Source organism: Lagenorhynchus albirostris, chromosome 2, assembly GCF_949774975.1.
Source record: "Lagenorhynchus albirostris chromosome 2, mLagAlb1.1, whole genome shotgun sequence".
NCBI lineage: Eukaryota > Metazoa > Chordata > Mammalia > Artiodactyla > Delphinidae > Lagenorhynchus > Lagenorhynchus albirostris.
In genome coordinates, this window is record NC_083096.1 from 95,299,002 (window position 1) to 95,319,241 (window position 20,240).

Below are 20,240 nucleotides of genomic sequence, written 5' to 3' on the forward strand. Positions count from 1 at the left end.
GTATATAACTTCATCAGCCTTCCATATCCATGGTTCCTCTATATCTGTGGATCCATATCTAGGGATTCAACCAACCTCAAATCATGTAGTACTGTAGTATTTATTGAGAAAAAGTCTGCATATAAGTGGACCCACACAGTTCAAACCCGTGCTGTTGAAGGGTCAACTGTATTAATTTTTAATTGTTTGGTGCTGCTACAGATCAAAAGCATGGGACTGTGGTGTCAAAACATACATAGGTGGGAAATATGCATCATATTATGTATACTTAACATGAAATAATAATTTTAAAAAACCCAAAGACCCATTCCTTTAAAAATGTAAAAAGATCATTTTCACAAACTTCTTCCTCTATTTATAAAGTTACTTACAAGTTCAAGGGAAATTTACATTGTAGAAAAGCTGAATAAAATTAAAATTGCAATTAATGGCAATTTTCATCTGATTAAGATATTAAAATACATAGAATTGCATGGCAAAAAGGCAAGTAAAATTTCTGCCATAATTTCAAAGAAAATTTATTAAGCAAAATGTCAGATAATCGGTGAAAAAGGAAAAAAAGGACAATGTATTTCAAACTAAATACACAGTAATAAATACTATTTCACTGGCAATTTCTCTACTCTAACTGAAAGTTTAAGACATAGTCAGAAGTTAATTTATACCTAATAAAATTCTCTCGTACCCATAGCCCTGACCATCACCCAACATCTACATAATTTTCCTGGAAAGTTTATTACAAGGTGACAAAGTCTGAAAGAAATTCTTAATTGTTTTTAGTATCAGTGGCATTACAATGGCTCCCTCAATGTATTCAAATACCATAACTTAACATTTAAGGCAGATCTCTCCACATCCTTCCAGCTTTCCCTTTCATCATTTCTATTCCTACGCACCAAATTTTCCTACCTTTGGAAACTCACTTTTTCATTCACACTGGATATCTCTTCCCTGCCTAAGTTTTGCCTCTCATCCTTCAAGCCCAGCTCAAATGTCTCCTCTCTCTTAAAGTCTTTCCAGATTTCCTGACTGGCTGTGACATTTCCTTCCTCACAATACTTCATTCTTAATTACATCTTCTTCTTATGTCATTTATTATAATTGCTAATGCAACAGTCATCTGTGCATATGGCTTACTTACCCATAAGACTATTAACTCACTGTTTGAAAGATAGCATTGAGCTTTGGAAGAGTGATCCAAACCCCATAATATTTAGCAGAGAACGTATCACATATTTGATAAATATTTAAAGGTGGGTCCTGTGTGCTAAGCCATGTGAACTTTTACCAGGTAGGGTACTTCGAAGTAAAAAAATGTTTGATATCAGGTAGTGGAGTTAGGAGAAATTAACAAAATTTCATATAAACACATTGGTGATGGATGCCATCATCAAAACTGTGAATGCAGGAGGAGAAAGAGATAATGAAAGTAAATGAATTTTGTTTTGGATAATATCTTAAGTGCCTACAAGACACTCTGAGTATGCAAATAGGAAGCTGGAAATGAAGATTTTAGATCTCAGGAGGTTAAATCTAGAGATGGAGATTTGGAATCTATTAGCTGCAACAGGTGAACCATAAAAAAATTAATGATATTAATAAGGAGTATAAATATATGAACAGAAAATGACAATGGACAGGAGTATATGGAATCCAGTATTTAAAAAAAAAGGAAGGGCTTCCCTGGTGGCGCAGTGGTTGAGAATCTGCCTGCTAATGCAGGGGACACGGGTTCGAGCCCTGGTCTGGGAAGATCCCACATGCCGCGGAGCAACTGGGCCCGTGAGCCACAACTACTGAGCCTGCGCGTCTGGAGCCTGTGCTCCGCAACGGGAGAGGCCATGACAGTGAGAGGCCCGCGCACCGCGATGAAGAGTGGCCCCCACTTGCCACAACTAGAGAAAGCCGTTGTGCAGAAACGAAGACCCAACACAGACAAAAATTAAATAAATTAAAAAAAATTAAAAAAAAAAAAAAGCAAGTGAGTAAGAGAAAGTCACAAAAGAAAAAAGTAGGAAGGAAGAGAGGAAGTAAGATGAGAAATAAAAAAAGAGAATGTAAAATTAAGGGTGGACAATTTTGAAACCTGGGGTAGTCAATAGTATCAAATGCTGGTCAACTTTGAGAATTAAGGATACTTGTGAATTTGGCAAATAAGCAGTCACTGGTAAACCAGTGGACTGATGAAATAAAAGTCAGAGTGAGGTATGATTTGAGTTAAGCAATCAGACAAAGTACATACAAAACCCTTATCCAAAACAAAACAATCCAAAACAAAATTACCCGTGTGAAGCAGATGATGGTATATTCAACATATCCTTTATTTTTCTCTTTTTTCTCACGTGGTGCTGCTTTATTGTTTTTGGTCTTTTGGGCTGAAGATTTGCTAGTTCCATTAGTTTGGTCATTCTACATTGGAGGAAAGAAAAGTAGAAAAGATTTCTTTGTGTAGAAGCATAGCTATCTACAACTGCTTTTGTTAAACAAATTTGTATTGAGCTTATAAATTATAAATTTATTTACATGGCATAAGTATAATTTCTAAGCCATCAAATAAGATATAATCAATCTGACAAAAGCTCAAGTTACAAATCTCCTTGCTCAACTTTCATCTTTGTTTGAAGGAATTTGGAATTTCCTTAATTGCAATTTTTAAAGATATGTTTTACTAAAAAAATTATTAGTTACCCAAATGACTGAACTTTGATGCCAAAAAGTTAAACAAAATACACTAAATATAATCTCTGTAACTTTATTGCTCTTTTCTTGACTAATATTCAAAAGACCTTACGAACGTACTAAAATTATTTTGATTCATATTCTAATTATTAAAGAGAACTGGACTTAAGTACTTTTACTTAAAAATATTTTGTACATAATTGTTGGAAAGCATCATTATATAAAAAAGATACTTGAGAACAGTTTTCAAATACTATACTCTGAAGTAGCTTAATCAATCAAGGGGTGACAATTGATACCTTATACATAGCTTATCTCCATTATGGTTATGAATAATATTTAGAATAGATCTTGTCTAGGCTTTCTTGGATCTTCCACAGGATCAGATATAGTGCTTCCACAGAGCAAGTTCAAAAACCACTAGTCACAGCTCTACTTCTCCAGAGTTAAGTTTGTGAAATTTGAAAGCAAAACAAGCACAGTAAAATGTAGTGAAGAAGAATTTGGTTAAAATAAGTTTTAAACCTTTTTTCCTTAAGCGAGGAAAAATGAAAACATGTTATAAATTTTTAAAGCCTCTTAACAATCACAGTTTACCAAAAATTTTATGAATAAATCCAGTTATACAAAATATATGTCTATATTCATAGATTGCTCACCCAAAGTATACTAAGGCTCTACACAGTGCAAGGCATATGTTAAGTAACTAATCAATAGACATCTGCTGACAAATACATAGTGGCATATTTTATAATATTTCCAGAAGATAACAGAGAAGCATGAAACCAGAGGTTAGTTCATGCAAAGGCTTTGTTCTCATGACTCAAGATGAATTAGCAGAATTCCTCACTACATCCCTAAATGGAAACCTAAATAAACAAAAACAAAAATGGTTTTAGCTAGCCTATTAAAGCATTTCTCATTACTATCATTATTTTTATAAAGAAAATAAAATTTACAGGTTAAGTATTAGCCCATTGCAATGTTCTACATTCTTTATTTAACAAGTTAGTCTATTAAGAACTGCCAGCCTTCCTTATTGTCTCTATTCAAGACAGATACTCTATTCACTCCTATTTTAGTAGTTCCAACATAACTCCTTCCTTAAGAAAGAGAAAATATATGGAGCCACTACTCAAGTGGATGTTGCCTCAGTAATAGTCAAATTGCTGCTGATTACTTGTATATGTTGCTTAGATTCTCTGCTTGGATTTTGACTCCTGTCAACCACTCCTTCTGTATCTGGTTGCTTCTGTGCATATCTGCCTAAGATTCCCATCATTGGCCTACACAGGTATTTTAGGCTAGGGGTTGACAAATTACAGCCAAAGGACCAAATCTAGTCAGTGTCTGTTTTTCTTAAATAAAAAGTTTTATTGGAAGATAGCAACATCCAATTATTTAGGTATCATCTATGGCTGCTTTCCACTACAACAGAACTCTTTGGCTCTATACAGAAAATGTTTAGCAATTCCTGTTTTAGACTATGCTGTGCATTATATACCTGAATATTATTAACAATTTACTGCTCTTTGCCAGAATCTTTAAACAAAATATATGTAGATCATCAAGAACAACTAATAAAAGAATAATTCATTTGCAGTAATTTTTGTGAATGTTTTTGTATAAAATCCTATAGAATTGCTCTAGAAATTATTCTGAGGTGAATAAAGTCCAGGGGAATAAGCTGACAAAAACAGAAATACAACTTAATTTTGTTCTGTAAAGTCTCCACAAACACTGAATTAGTAAATAATGGATCACTGCCCCTAGGGCACTGATGTTCCTGCAAGCATGTGCTCACATCAGTTGATCAATACATACCTAGTTTTACGCGTGTTTCTGTTTAAGAACACCTTATTTAATATATATTGTTGATTCATTAACATTGAACTCACAGTCAATAGTGCTATAACTCAGGCCTGAACAAAGTTTATCTAACACACAGCATTTTCTCCATAAAGCACATCACAACCTTCCTGATCTTGGATACACTAGACAGCACTTCAACACTATGCTTGGAGACCATTTTAAACAGCAAAATCAACAACAAACAGCACAAAAATGTGCAAAACATGGTACAAATAGACAGTGAAAAAGACACTTGTTTACGGTATGAGAGCTGAAGCAAGGCGGCAGAATGTCACCTTGTTCTACCTCATCTAGGAATGTGCATGTCAAGAGACTCAAATTTTTCACCATTCTGCACATGCTGTCTTCAGAAGACCATAAAAGCACTGTAATTATTGATGCTGAAGTCATAAATAAATAAAGGATCAACTGTATACCATAATCATCAATCCAAAAAATTACTCATAATACAAAAATGTTCCCGTAAGTCTTGATATCTAGTTTCAGGTCTTAATCTATAGCATGATGGGGAGTTGGGGATGGACAAATTCTAAAGACCCCGAATTATGAAGAAGTGTATGCAAAACTTAAGAAGAGCAAGAGAATCTCTCTCCCATATTCTATGTTTCTTAGAATCTAAACAAATATTATTTGACATTGCAAACCTTTGACGGTCTTCATCATCACTGCTTTCATATTCTGATTCTTTACTAGATAATTCCTCATCCTCATCTGGCAAAGGAGGTTCCTCCGGTGGCTGAGGAGATGCAGGTGGAAGAGGAGCATGTAGTGGCATATAGTCCTCATACTAATTAAAAGAACAAAGCAAAAATACTATGGTAATCTATGATGTTTAGAAAACCATTTCCATTCAGATACATGATTCTCACATCTCTCTACCTCATGATTTTCTTCTACACATTCAACATATATTGATGAAATACTTGTCTTAGCAGCCTTTAGCTGATCACAAAACTTGTTTCTTCTTTCTTGGCACTTAGCTGGACTAAATTTCCAAACCTCCTTTGCAGTTAGATTTCCCCTGAATTTTAGTCAATGAAATGTTAGCATAAAAAACTCCCACACATATAATTCTCTCTTTCTTCTTGATCTGCAGGCTGCATGGTGATGTCCTCACCAACTTGGGAATGCAAATAATGAAGATAACTTATCTTTTAAGTGACTCAGTAAAGGAGAACACCATTCTGCCCTACTTTTGGAATGAACTTGGCACGAGCAAAAAATAACTTGTATTGTGTTAAATTACTAAGATTTGAGTTTTATTTGTTAATAGCAGCTAGCATAATCTTTGCAATGTGCCAGGAATTGAGGTGTTGGGGTTATAAAGAAAAATTATGCAGCTAATAGTATACACATTAGAAAAGCAACCAATACACAATACAAAAGCAAATTTTCTATTTAAATGTTAGCTCTCGGGCTTCCCTGGTGGCGCAGTGGTTGAGAGTCTGCCTGTGGATGCAGGGGACGTGGGTTCCTGCCCCAGTCCAGGAAGATCCCACATGCTGCGGAGCAGCTAGGCCCGTGAGCCATGGCCGCTGAGCCTGCACGTCCGGAGCCTGTGCTCCGCAACGGGAGAGGCCACAGCAGTGAGAGGCCTGCGTACCACAAAAAAAAAAAAAAAAAAAAAGTACTAAGGGTACATATATATATAATGGAATATTACTCAGCCATTAAAAAAGAACGATGTAATGCCATTTGCAGCAACATGGATGGACCCAGAGACTGTCATACTGAGTGAAGGTAAGTCAGAGAAAGATAAATATCATATGGTATCACTTATAAGTGGAATCTAAAAAAATGGTAGAAATGAATTTATTTACAAAACAGAAAGAGTCACAGATGTAGAAAACAAATTTATCACCAACAGGGGGGAAGTGATAAATTGGGAGATTGGGGTTGACATATACACACTACTATATATAAAATTGATAACTAATAAGAACCTATTGTATAGTACAGGAAACTCAATACTCTGTAATGGCCTATATGGGAAAAGAATCTAAAGAAGAGTGGATATATGCATATGTATAACTGATTCACTTTGTTGTATACACCTGAAACTAACACAACATTGTAAATCAACTATAATCCAATTAATAAAAAATAAATAAATAAAAAAGTACTAAGAGTACTATAGCAAAATATTAGGTTGGCCAAAAGGTTCGTTCATTTTTTTCCGTAAGATGGCTCTATTAGCGGTTAGCTGTCTTTAACTTCATTTGAAACCATTTTGTTTGTGACAGCTTGTCATATCAACGTACATTTAAAAAAAAAAATTATCAAAACTGGTAAATTTTTGTGTGGTCATTTTAATATCGATGGAAGAAAAAAAGCAACATTTTCAGCATATTATATTTTATTATTTCAAGAAAGGTAAAAACGCAACTGAAATGCAAAAAAAGATTTGTGCAATGTATGGAGAAGGTGCTGTGACTGGTCAAATGTGTCAAAAGTGGTTTGCAAAGTTTTGCTGGACGATGCTCCATAGTCGGATAGACCAGTTGACGTTGATAGCAATCAAATCGAGACATTAATTGAGAACAATCAATGTCATAGCACGCGGGAAGTAGCCGACATACCCCAAATATCCAAATCGGGCAATGAAAATCATCTGCACCAGCTTGGTTATGTTAATCGCATTGATGTTTCGGTTCCACCTAAGTTCAGTGAAAAAAATCCTTCTTGATCATATCTCCGCATGCGATTCTCTACTTAAACGTAATGAAATCGTTCCGTTTTAAAAACAAATTGTGATGGGCAATGAAAAGTGGATACTGTACCATAATGTGGAACGAAAGAGATCGTGGGGCAAGCAAAATGAACCACCACCAACTATACCAAAGGCCGGTTTTCATCCAAAGAAGGTGATGCTGTATATATGGTGGGACTGGAAGGGAGTCCTCTATCATGAGCTCCTTCCAGAAAACCAAATGATTAATTCCAACAAGTACTGCTCCCAGTTAGACCAACTGAAAACAGCACTGGACGAAAAGCACCCGAAATTAGTCAACAGAAAATGCATAACCTTCTATCAGGATAACGCAAGACCACATGTTTCTTTGATGACCAGGCAAAAACTATTACAGCTTGGCTGGGAAGTTCTGATTCATCTACCGTATTCACCAGACATTGCACCTTCAATTTCCATTTATTTTGGTCTTTACAAAATTCTCTTAATGGAAAAAATTTCAATTCCCTGCAAGACTGTAAAAGGCATCTGGAACAAACAGTTCTCTGCTCAAAAAGATAAAAAGTTTTGGGAAGATGGAATTATGAAGTTGCCTGAAATATGGCAGAAGGTAGTGGAACAAAACGGTAAATACACTGTTCAATAAAGTTCTTGGTGAAAATGAAAAATGTGTCTTTTATTTTACTTAAAAATTGAAGGCACTTTTTGGCCAACCCAATAATAACTAAAATTATTCAAGAGCAGACATAGCCTACCATTGAAATTATTGATAGATCTGCACAGTAAATTCTAATAAAAAATCATCAACCTTTTAAATAAAACCAGAAAGATAGAAATTTTAGACAATTCAGTATGTTAAATGTAACTGTCCTTTAGGATAGCACAACATCCTAGGTCAAAGGCCTGAACAACAACACTGGCAGAAATGATGCATAAATTAAAGCATCTCTTTAATGTTCTGGCTTTCTCCCACTTTCAATTCTCCACTGGACTATTATTATGTTAACTTTACACTTGTTCATTTTCAATACACATTAGAGGTCACTGACACAACATTTGTAAAATTTAGCCTCAATAATTTCACCTCAAGAAGAGAAATTTTGAATCTTGAAAATTCTAAGAGCTTTCTTACCATGGGAGGCCTTGCAGTAATTGGTCCAAAAGGTGTGGGCAAATTCATTTTATTCATAAGATGAAGCACCTTAATAAAAGTGGTAAAACATTTAAAATAAAATAGAAAAATGATGATTCAACTCATATCTGATATTTTATGTACTTAAAAACTTTGCAATAACACTATTCATTACTTTAGTGCAAAGGAAAGACCACCTCTTGCCTTTATAATCCCAGGACAGGGCTAAACTAGTATATCTCAGGCACTGGTGTATCTCAGAAGATTAGCCTTCCTAAAATATTTGTCAATTCTACAAATATAATTATTCTCATTATTAAAAATGTCATGTTCTTACAACATAAAAATTTACTGAACTGTTTTTCTCCCTTGATTATTGTGAAATTATGAAACACAGAGAAGTACAACAAAGAAGATAAGTATCATCTATATTCTGTACTTAAAAGTACGTTTTATTGTCAGTACTTTCAAGCGTTTGCTGAGGGGTCCTCTATGTCCTTTCCTTTAAGAAAGGAAAAGGTGTATGCTAAAGTAACAAAGAATTACCAGAAATTATATTTCCCAAATTAGCTTATGTTTATTAGTATTATTAATACTAAACATGTTAGTATTTTTAAGCTATAGTTTATAAAAGCCTTTACTTGAATGTAGTAATTTTTTATTACCTTTTGCAATGGACTGAATGTTTGTGTCCCCCTCCAAAATTCTTATGTTGAATCCTAATCCACAATGGGATGGCATTAGGACATAAGGCCTTTGGGAAGTAATTAGGTCATAAGGGTAGAACCCCCATAAATGGGATTAGCGTCCCTTATAAAAAGCACAAGAGAGAGCTCTCTCACCCTCTTTCAGCTACATGAGGATACAAAGAGAAAACGGCCATCTGTAACCCAGAAGAGGGCCCTCACCAGAACCTAACCGTGCTGGCACACTGATCTCCAACTTCTAGCCTCTAGACTGTGAAAAATAATTTTTTATTATTTAAAAGCCACCCAGGCTACGGTACTTAGTTATAGCAGGACAAACTAAGACACCTTTAAAATACTGAAACATCATTGTCCCTACAGGAATTAGTGTAATACTATTATTAAAAAAAGTTTGAGAATTAGCATGAAAAGTAACATATAAGGTTATACAAGTATTTACTTTGAGGAACGTTTTATTCTACTTACCTGTACGTAGAACTTAGGCACACTTGCCAAAGCATTTACTATGTTTGCTAGAATTGTGCTTGAAGGTGGTGGGTACATATACTTGAGGCATGAATTTAGAGGAAAAGTCAGCCTAAAAAAAATATTTAAAAATGCTTATTGTGTTTTAATAAGTTTCATATCAATAACTCATTTTAGGTAACCTAATAACATACAAATTGCTCAAATGATTCAGTAAGAGTACTCTGTTCCTAAAAGATCCAATTGATTACATTTAAAAAGAAACTTGCCTTCTGATTGCATTATAGAACAATACGGCATTTCTTATCAGAGAATATCTTACAACTTTGAACATTTTAATGGAACCAAATTCAGTGACAAACTCTTAGAGCTCAGTATGTTTAATCAACACATTAAAAATATGCACGATATATAATAAAATGTTCTTTAAAAAATTATCTTATTTGCAATACACACACATCCCCCACATATACCACCTATCCAAAACAAAACCAAAAGAATAATGAAATACAAACAAAAAATGCTAACCCATGGTTTGGTGCAATTCCATTTTCTATAGTTAAACAATCAAGTTCTTTCTTTTCTTTATCATCTTCCACAGTATCATCAGACCTAAGAAATAGAATAGAAACAGAATCAAAGTTGATCTTACCTTTAGAAATAGAATGAAAAATTGCATACAAAAATGACATATTATCTTTTTAAACAGGGCATTATGAAAACAGTTTCATAAGTAAAACTTTCAACTATTTCTTAAGTAAACACCAATAAAAAAGAGTATCTATTCCAGATATTATAGAAGGCATGGCACATTTTCATTTACTCTTCACAGCAACCCTATGAAGATGGTATGATAAATCTCACTGACACCCCCACCCCACCAAAACTGAAGTTCACATGGTATAAATCAGTGGCACACAAATTTCCTCAATGTACATCAATGAGGGTCTGTTAAAACTCAGACTGCTGGGGCCTATCCTCCTCCCCACCCCCAATACCCCAAATTTCTGATTCAGTAGGACGAGGTTAAGGCCTAAGAATCTTTCTTCCAGTCAAGATCCTAGACGATGTAGCTGGTACAGGGATTATACTTTGAGAGCCACTGGTGTAAAGCAAATTTATAAAGGTTGTATAACTACAAAGAATTAACAGCTGGGACTCAAATACCAGGCCACGCCTATTCACGACACCTTGCTATATCTAACACAAGGACTTTATACTAGTTACCTTCCCTCCACTTAAAGTTGAATGCTTTTCCCCCTAGTCTTTTCCCACTTCACATTGATTAATTCCTAATATTAAATCAATACTCAGGTTCCTAATGCACAATTAGGAATGAACAAATACATTGCTTTAATGTACTAGATTCAGTAGGGAGATATAACCATTTACTGTTTCAAATTATTTACCTGCTAGTCTGAAAACAATCCAAGAGCAATACAACGGATTAAAAAAAACACTTTTAAAATGTACGAAAACCTATCTACATACCTTTTCTTTTTTTCAGTGCTTGAAGAAGGACATGGTGAATGAACCTGATCTTGCTCTTTTGCAAATTCAACAACTAAAGTATGACCTAAAATCTTCAGTTGATGAAGTCTTGTCAATGCCTTCAGTTGGAAGAGTAAAAAAAAAAAATTAATAACTGTACCAAAATTATTTGTTAGAGACCATATATAAATAATTTATACATGTTTTTTGTTAACGCTCGTAACATTTCCTTGGCTATTTCTTACCCATTTCTCATCTCAGGCTGCCAAGACTTCATTACTTATTAAGCAACTGCTTCCAATCACTTAGGAAAACTAAGATCTGGTTAAATACAATGCTGCCTATACCCAGGCAGCTGAAAATGGTTAGAAAAACCAACATAATGAATTGGGCTAGTCTCACTTTAAATTCATAACCACAAATCTGAGGATGACCCTTAAGGAAGCCACAGTCAAATATATTAGTTCATTTTTTCTACCAATCTCTAAGACAATATTTTGTACTATTTCCTTCTTCCTCAACCTCACAATACTCCTGTCACATTATTTTAGCCTAGGATACTGCTTCCTACTTTGAGAAAACTGAAGCAACAAGATGAGAACTTCAGATTTCCCACCATAAGTTTCCATCTACCAGCTTCTGCATCCACATATTCTATCTTCTATCTGTCATCACATGTTAACAATCCATGTTTCTATTTAAATCTAGTTGTTTTACTTGTATACTAAATCCCAGCCTCTCTTCTGCTCTCTGGAACTGTACAGGGTGTGTTCCTACCTACATTGCTAATTTTCTGTCCTCTATTGGATCATCGACATCAGCATACAAACATAGTCTGATTTCTCCCATCCTAAAAAATATTTTTTCTTCATCTGTTAATCCAACTTATCACTCTCGCCCACCCGCCCCCACCCTCACTTCGCTTTAAATTACTCTTGCAGTAAAACTCAAGAATTATCTATGCCCTCTATCTAAAATTCCTCCCTGCCCATCCAGTCTCACACTCACTCCAATCAGGTTCATGCCTTAATCAGTCCACTGACACTGCTTGTCATAAACAACAAATTCTGTACTGCCACAACAATGGTCAATTCTCAATCTTCATTTTACTGCATTTAATGCAATCACTCCACTCCCTCCTTCATACATGTTCTTCACTTGGTGTCTAGACACTATAATTTCCTACAGGTTTCTTCCCAGCTCATTTGTTTCTACTCCTCAATCACGGTGGCTTATGCCATCTCAAACTCTTAATGCTGTCATGCTCCAGAGGTCTATTATTGGTCCTCTCTATCTAATCCAGCACCCTAATTTAAAAAAACATCTCTATGCTGATGATTTCACAATTTATAATTTCAGCCCAAACCTCTGTCCTTAAATCCAGGAACATATATCCAAACTACTGGAAAGCTTCTCTTAATTTTAAATATTTTAAAATTAAGACTTCAGGAATTGAATCTTCTCTCCCCATCCCCCCTCAAATGGTCTCCATAGGGAACCTTCCGATGGTAACCCCCTTCTTTCACTTACTCATGTCAAAAATCTTGGAACCATCCTTAACACCTCTTTCCCACATTGCATATCCAAGCCACTGAGAAATTCTGTTTGCTTCTACCTACAAAATATATCCAGAATCTGACTATTTCCTACCATCTCCATTGCTACCATCATGGTCCAAGCGACCATCATCTCTGGACCGAATTAACAGTATAACCTTTTAAGAGATTTCCCTGTTTCTACTCTTCCCTGCCTTCTATCTACTCTCAACACAAAGTGATACTTTTAAATATAAGGTGAATTATGTTACTGCTTTGCTCACAATACTACAATGGCTCCCAATTTTACTCAGAGTAACATCTATGGTCCTTACAGTACCTACATGATATGGCCCTCTTACTTCTCTGACCTCAAATTCAATATCTCCCCTCATTTTTTTTGCTTTAGCCACAAGCTAGTGCATGCCAGCTATTCCTCTTACTAGAATGCACTTCCCCAAAATTCCCTTAGCTAACTTCCTTCACTTCCTTTAAAGTGTTGCTCAAATATGACCATAACTACCTTAACTGTAGCTTAATCCTCCCAACCCAGCACTCCTGATCCTATCGTTCTTTTTTTATAGTATTTATCATTTTCTAAAATATTAAACTCATTAAGTTTATTATTTATGGTCTGTCTCCCCTTTGAGAATGTGAGCTCCGATGAGGGCATAAATCTGTGTTTTATTCATTGATATATCCCAAGACCTAAAGCACTATCTAGCACATAGCAGGCACTCAATATTTTTTGAACAAATGGAACGTTAGGCCTTAACAGGGACTATAATTTTTTTTTTGCGGTACGCAGGCCTTTCACTGTTGTGGCTTCTCCAGTTGCGGAGCACAGGCTCCGGACGCGCAGGCTCAGCAGCCATGGCTCACAGGCCTAGCCGCTCCCCGGCATGTGGGATCTTCCCGGACCGGGGCACAAACCCGTGTCCCCTGCATCGGCAGGCGGACTCTCAACCACTGCTCCACCAGGGAAGCCCAACAGGGACTATAATTTTATTCTACCATCTTTATGCATCCTTATTCGACTCCATTATACAAAGCAAGTTTCTATACGTTTCAATAATTTTCAAGTCCTTAAATCAGCCTAGACCTCTTACTATCAGTGAGCCTTTGATTATCTGAAATACAGCTGAATTGCTTTAAGTTTCTTCCTCTCAAAATCTATGTCACACATTCTTTTCAAAGTTATGGCTTTTAAGTTTTAATGTTAGACAATGACTGGTTCCATGCCCTCTCCTCCAAGTTAATCTTGACTCTAAAACAAGGTGGTTTTCATTACCATATTATACTAAACACTTTTTATGCTATATTTCAAAAGGTCTTTTCTGAAAAAAAATTTTTCCTATACTTTAATACATATAATGTGAAAGTCCTCTGTAATCCCATCCTTGGAGAAAGACATTTATTATTCAATTTGGTGTATAGCTCTGCTACATTTTGTTCTATGCATAAACTAACATACACAGTATTGATACTAGTTTTTCAAAATTCCAAGGTTACATATTATATGTTTTGCAACTTTATTCATGTACTCTATCTGGGCTACATTCCTTATTAATACATATTCATTTGAGCTCATTCTCTGAGGGTTGTAGTCCAGTGTATGGATATACTACAATTTAAAGTATCCTTCCCTCTTATTGATAAGAATTTGGGTCATTTCTATAGTTTCACAATAAAAATACTTTACTAATAGACTGTGTTCGTTCTTCACCTTGTGTCATCACAGGATCTTATCTTCTTAAAACTCTCTTCTCCTTGCATCCATGAAAATTTATTTTCTAGTTCTACTTCCTTTTTATCTTCTCCCTCCCAGTCTTCTTTGCTGGCTCTTCTCCCTTTGGGCAACCATATCCATTTACCTTGTTGAGGAAACTCTATTTTTAACCCTGCCTCAGCTCTAGGTCCATATTTTTAATTGTTTTTAAAATATTTCCACAGAAGTAGCCCACAGACTCCACAAAATTAATAGATAATATGTGAATTCATTACCTACCTTTGCAAACATCCTCTGAATCCTGCCCCTGTCAACTAATGTAATAACCCAATAACTCAGTCCAAAAATTTCCAAGTATTCCCTCTCTCTCAACCACTACATCTACAGGGATCACAGGACCAAAAAACACAATCTCTACCAAATTTGTATCTACTTCTTCCTTTGTCTTCTTACTGCCTTATTCAGATCCTTTCTCTTGCCTTAGCCATTATAACATTTCTCTTGTCTTTGCTTTCCATTTGGTCTTTCTAACTCTAATCTTTTTCCATATCCAATCCATTACATGAACTCTACCAGATGTCTTTCACAGATCTGACCATATTACTGGTCAGCTCAAATATATCAAGTGCCTTAAGAATAACTACTAAACAAAATTCAATCCCTCCCTCCCTTCCACCCAAATTTAGACTCAACCTATCTTCCAAGTCCTATTTCAATTTCAACCCTTAGTTTTTGCTCCACTTAGGACTTTCCATGCCCCACAGCTTTATTTAGTGTTCTCTAAACCTGGAAGGTCCAACTCCCTTTGTTTTCTTCTCAAAATCTAACTAATCATTAAAGGTCTACCTCAAAGGTCACCTCCTTTGCAAATGATCCCCTAGGATTTTTTTAAATATATATATTTTCCATATAATGCTTAAAACATCTTGTCTTGCAACAGTTACAGAGATAGTTATCAATGTTTGCATCCTTTAGAATTTGTCACTTTTAATTACATATGAGATTACAATTCAATTTTAATTCATGTTCCAGTTAATCTACAAGTCTTATGTCCAAACATTGGGCAAAATCTGCCAAATGACAAACCAAATGTAGCCTATGGAAATACAAACCCTTTTTGTATTTGAAAATACAAACCCTTTTGCTTTTAAAAACTATAGTTTAAAATTATGCTCCATTTTTTAAAACTGGATAACAGAAAACTGTTAATAATAGAAAAGAAAAAGTCATACCTTTATAGCTGCTTTTTCATTAGGGAAAGTAGCAAAAGCTGTATGTTTCTGAAAAAGAAAGTACAAATTATTTCAAATATAATTTCTCATAAGGAAGTCTGATATTTTACCAGCTGACAGTGATTTGACACATTAACAAAATCACAGAAAAGGACAGAAAATCCAGATCATTTAACTGATTACTAAATTCAGTACACTGCTTTTGAATCAGTTTAGGATCAAACTTCTTTGAGATGAAAGATTTTCTCATATAAAGGGGCACACACACACAGCATGTTTTACATATATTTTCAAGTAGTTCGACAGTCCATAAGTTTAAAAACCCTTACTATACACAGAGGACCACCCTTAAACCATCCAAACATATAAAATATCTTCCATGTATAACGCATCTACGATCTAAACCTTCCTTTATATAGCCAAATGCAAAGTTTAAATTGGTCTTTCTCCTAACTCAGTAATTCTCAACCCTGGCTGCATTATTAGAAACACGTGGGGAGACTTCAACCACTGATGTTTTAGCCCATCACAGGCCATCTGGCAGAAACTTAACATCACCACTGCTATTTTAATGGAGAGAACTCATCTAAAACATCTTCAGGTATAAAGGAGAATAAAGTAATTGTGTACATCCCAGTGTTGGACTTTGAACAGTCTTAAAATATTGCTCCCTGAAGGATTCCGTTGGAAATTTTTTATGAATAACATCCTCGTCAAAAACTTAGTAGAAATCCTGTAACTAGTTTACTCAAGTTACCGACTACTGTAGCTTCTCCTCTATTTTGATGAATGTCTTAACGCTGGCTTATAAGTACCAAGATTTTTAAACAGTCCTTCGTTACATATTTCTGAGAGTACTCTTGAGCCTAAGAGAAATACCTCCAAATTCAGAGGAGTTTCGAGATTCCCAGGATGGGAAAATGGAACATAACTAAGCTTCTCTTTTCATTTTTTCTTCTTTGCCTTTCTCACTTGCCCTTTTCCGCAGCGCGGCGACTAACCTAGGCTCGAGCCAATTAAAACCTGACTTGGGACTATTTTGATATGAAGGAGGAAAGACTGGGAAGCCCCCACTACACAAGCACATTTCCCTCACTCTTTTCTGTCTTCTTCCTTCTGTCAGAACTCCCCCTCCCCAGGTCAACAGCCAAGGGCCTTCCCCGGAGGTTCGGGACTGGCGCGCCCTTACCAGTCGCCCCTTATCGGACAGGATGCGCACGGACTGCGCCCCGAAATACTTCAGTAAGTCCTCTTTCTCCTCAGCAGTCAGCTCGGCTGGCAGGTGCCTCACTAGAAGGGTTCGGTCGCCCCGCGGCGGTGAAAGCGAAGCAGAGCTCTGACATCCTCTCGACAACGGCAGCGGCTGTTCCGAAGCCGCCATTTGTCACGGAGAACCAACAGGGAAGCCACTGAAGAAACCGCAGTGATCATAAAAAGCTGAGCTAAGCAAGTGTTTTCCCACTTCGCGCTAAGGATTCTGGAAACAAGGAAGTAACGCGAGAGATGTCGCCTTCTCGCGAGACCTGCACCACGGACGGGTGCCAACTCTTCGGAGACACGTACCTCAGAGTGAAGGGCAAGGTTCCACGGTGATGGGAAAGCAAAACGATTCAAATTTCAGGTAGTTGATGACGGCATTAAAAACAAAAATTCCCTCGAGATAGGTGTAAGGATTTTAAAAAACTGTCAACGCGTGAGAGACTTAAGCCGCGTTCACGAAAGAGGAAGTAACCCCAAGGCCGGATGGAGTCACTGCTGCGCATGTGCTAGCTGGGAGCGGGTCTGGGCGTGGCGCCAGGGAGGTCTGGAGTTGCGATAGCCGGGTTTCTAATCCTGGGAGATTGCAAAGTGCGTCTGATTGGCTGGCTGGGATTTGGTGTGGGAATACCGGTTCTGTGTCTACATTCGGGATGATAATGCCTAAAGATTGCACATTCTTTCTTTGGCTCAGTAGCCTTCACGTAGGCAGGCGAACTCAGTTTTAAGGAACAAAAAGTTGAGACAGACACTTGTTTTCTTGAATCATCGGACACGTAGCAGCAGCCTGATACGGTCTGGCCGTGGTTCCTTCTCACGGAATTATCGGCCTCTAGGAAGAGATGCCCTAATATAAACCCCATCAACAACTCTAAGGTGTAGGTACTCCTCCCCATTTTACAGTTGAGCACTCTGATGTACAATACAGGGAGGTGTAAGTCACACAGCTATTAAATGACCGAACTGGGATTTGACCCTGCTAGTGTGACTGGCCTTTACACTATTCTAACCCGTTTCTGAATGGAGCGAGGCAGAGAAGTCTTCCTTATTCCATACAAAGAGGGCATTGAGGATTCTGGATAGAGGTATTATTTTAGGTGCAGCTACTACAGTCTGGAGGCCCAAGGTGCCTCTTAACTGCTCTTTTTATTTGCTACTTGATTAGATGGTAACTGTATCGCAGTAAACAACATATCAAAGTTTGGCTCCCATGGAAGACGGGTTGGGGAACAAGGGAGGAACAGACATTAATAAAAACTTGAAAAGCTATGGAGAACCTCTCCACAAAATGTCATGTATATAGAGCTAGACCATGAGGGCTCTGTGGGTTACTTTGAAGTCTTGATTAAACCAAAGAGCAATTGGAAACTGACAGAATTTTTAGTAGAGGTCTGTGTGTATGTGTATATGTATGTAATGATTAAATTTTAGGTATGAAAATTTCTCTGGTTGCAGTGTGGAAAATGGAGTAGAAGCAGGAAGACCAGTTGGGCTATTGCAGTAGCCCAGGCAAGACACTGCTAGAAATAGTTAGGTAACAGTAGACATGGAGAAAAGGAACAGGAATTGAGATGTATTTTGGAAGTGGAATTGAGATGTATTTTGGAAGTGGAATTGAGATGTATTTTGGAAGTAGAATTGATAGACTTGCAGATGAAGAAGAGTAATTAAGGATAAATTTTGAGGTTTTGGCTTGAACCCCAACTGTCCACCATCTAGGTGGATGATGATGCTATTTACTGAGCATGAGAAGAGTTAACTAAAGTGTAGCTAGATTAGAGACTGTAGGGGAGGAAGGAACACATTAAATTTAAAGTATTCAGTATCCAATGTTTCAAGTAAGCAATTGGATGTGTAATTATGGCATTTTGGAGAAACATCAACACTAGATACATATGTAACATCAACACATATAATATTTATATTCAAGGTACAAGAGTGTAGGTAGAGAGAAAGGGGACCAGTATTGATCCATGGGGCATGCCAGTGTTGAGAAATTGAGAGGAGGAAGAACAAGGTAATACTTTTTCTCTTGGCACTTACACTGTAGTAATAAAGACAGACTAAAACATGTAGATAAGTAAGTAAATGAGTTCCTTTTGGAGAGTAAATAAGTGCTTTGAGGGGAAAAAAAGACAAAAATAGACCCAGGGTAGAGGGATAAACTGATTGGAGAGGGCATGCTACTTTAAACACTCCTTTACAGGCTTTTCCCTGCATCTCTTATAGTTATTATTATGTATGATTAGCATATAGTAGACATATATAAATATTTGTTCAATGAATGAATACATGAATGGATTAACTTTAATATTACCACTGCCACCTATGGTCAAGAATTGCTACATGGGTCATCAAGGTAAGTTTAGTGGTCTTTACTATAATTGAGATATCACAGCTCAGTGAAATAGGAACATGAGAGAATTTTATTTTCTCTTAATTACTTTTAGTTGTACTCAATTAAATCTGCCTTATCCTTCCCTTGACAATAGCTCAGGCAGATTTCATAATGTCTTGGTCATTTTCAGTTACTAACAGTCCAAGTCGATTTGAAATGTCAACTTCAAACTCTAATAAGGTCATGCTTTTTACCCTCCCCTCATATAAGGCTTGACCTGAGGGATAGGAAGAAGATGTAATTTGCTTTCATCTCTGCCATGTTTAAGTGGAAGTGGGTGTGGTCTGCTTTGAGTTGCATTTTTCTCATTTCCTTTTCTTGGTATAGCCCAGAGGTTCCCAAACTTTCTCAGCTCCTGGTGCCCTTATTGTCTCAGTAATTTTTTTCACAGCATCCCTAGGTGCCACCTTGTTTCCTGTTACCCCTTGATTTTTAAGAGGCACTGCCACCTGGGCTGACTCAGTAAGGTTCAGCAATTATTCCATATATTCCTCTACTTTTTCCAACTCCCATGTGAGGTGCAACCGTGCGATTCATTCTGGTCAGTGGGCTGTTACGAAGGCAACATGTGTCAATTCCAGACTATAGTACAGAAGAGGGGGTGTGAAAGCAGTGATCCTGGAGGCCACATATTGAGGTCAAAGAGCTGTGAGGTAAACACTGCATAGAATACCTGGTCACCACATCAATGACAACTTCCCTACAAAAGTGCTTGACCCCCTCCAAACCTTGCATAAGTAAGAAATAACTTTTATTAACTTTTATTATGTAAATACACTGATAGTTTAGGGTTAATTCTTTTTATTTTTTCAATTTTATTTTTTTACCATAGCAAAGCCCATTCTTTCACCAGTAAAAATACACTCTGATGGTTCATTTTATGTGTCAATTTGACTGGCCACAAGGTACCCAGATTAAACATTATTTCTGAGTGTGTCTCTGAGAGTGTTTCTGGATGAGATTAGCATTTGAACTGTTGAACTCAGTAAAGTAAATTGCCCTTTCCTATGTGGGTGGGCATCATATATCCATTGAGGGCCAGAATACTACAAAA

At 36.6% G+C, this 20,240-nt stretch overlaps 1 protein-coding gene across 4 annotated transcripts in view; it reads right to left on the reverse strand.

Annotated features, from left to right (window-relative positions):
• RNPC3 (RNA binding region (RNP1, RRM) containing 3) overlaps positions 1–17,055 on the reverse strand; it is a 46,825-nt gene extending 29,770 nt beyond the window's left edge. For 3 of the 4 annotated variants that reach the window (XR_009538856.1, XM_060139487.1, XM_060139486.1), the window contains exons 1-8: positions 16,721–17,054; positions 15,532–15,579; positions 11,036–11,154; positions 10,073–10,156; positions 9,545–9,656; positions 8,373–8,441; positions 5,196–5,338; positions 2,284–2,409 (exon numbers count right to left, since the gene is read on the reverse strand). Coding sequence is in view for 3 of the 4 variants with exons in the window: in XM_060139487.1 (XP_059995470.1) it covers positions 2,284–2,409; positions 5,196–5,338; positions 8,373–8,441; positions 9,545–9,656; positions 10,073–10,156; positions 11,036–11,154; positions 15,532–15,579; positions 16,721–16,912 (893 nt within the window). In the remaining variant the exon portion in view is untranslated. Of the gene's footprint in view, positions 1–2,283; positions 2,410–5,195; positions 5,339–8,372; positions 8,442–9,544; positions 9,657–10,072; positions 10,157–11,035; positions 11,155–15,531; positions 15,580–16,720 lie in introns of all 4 variants that reach the window. The other variant, XM_060139488.1, reaches the window with a different exon arrangement.
• Between the last annotated feature and the right edge of the window lie 3,185 nt (positions 17,056–20,240).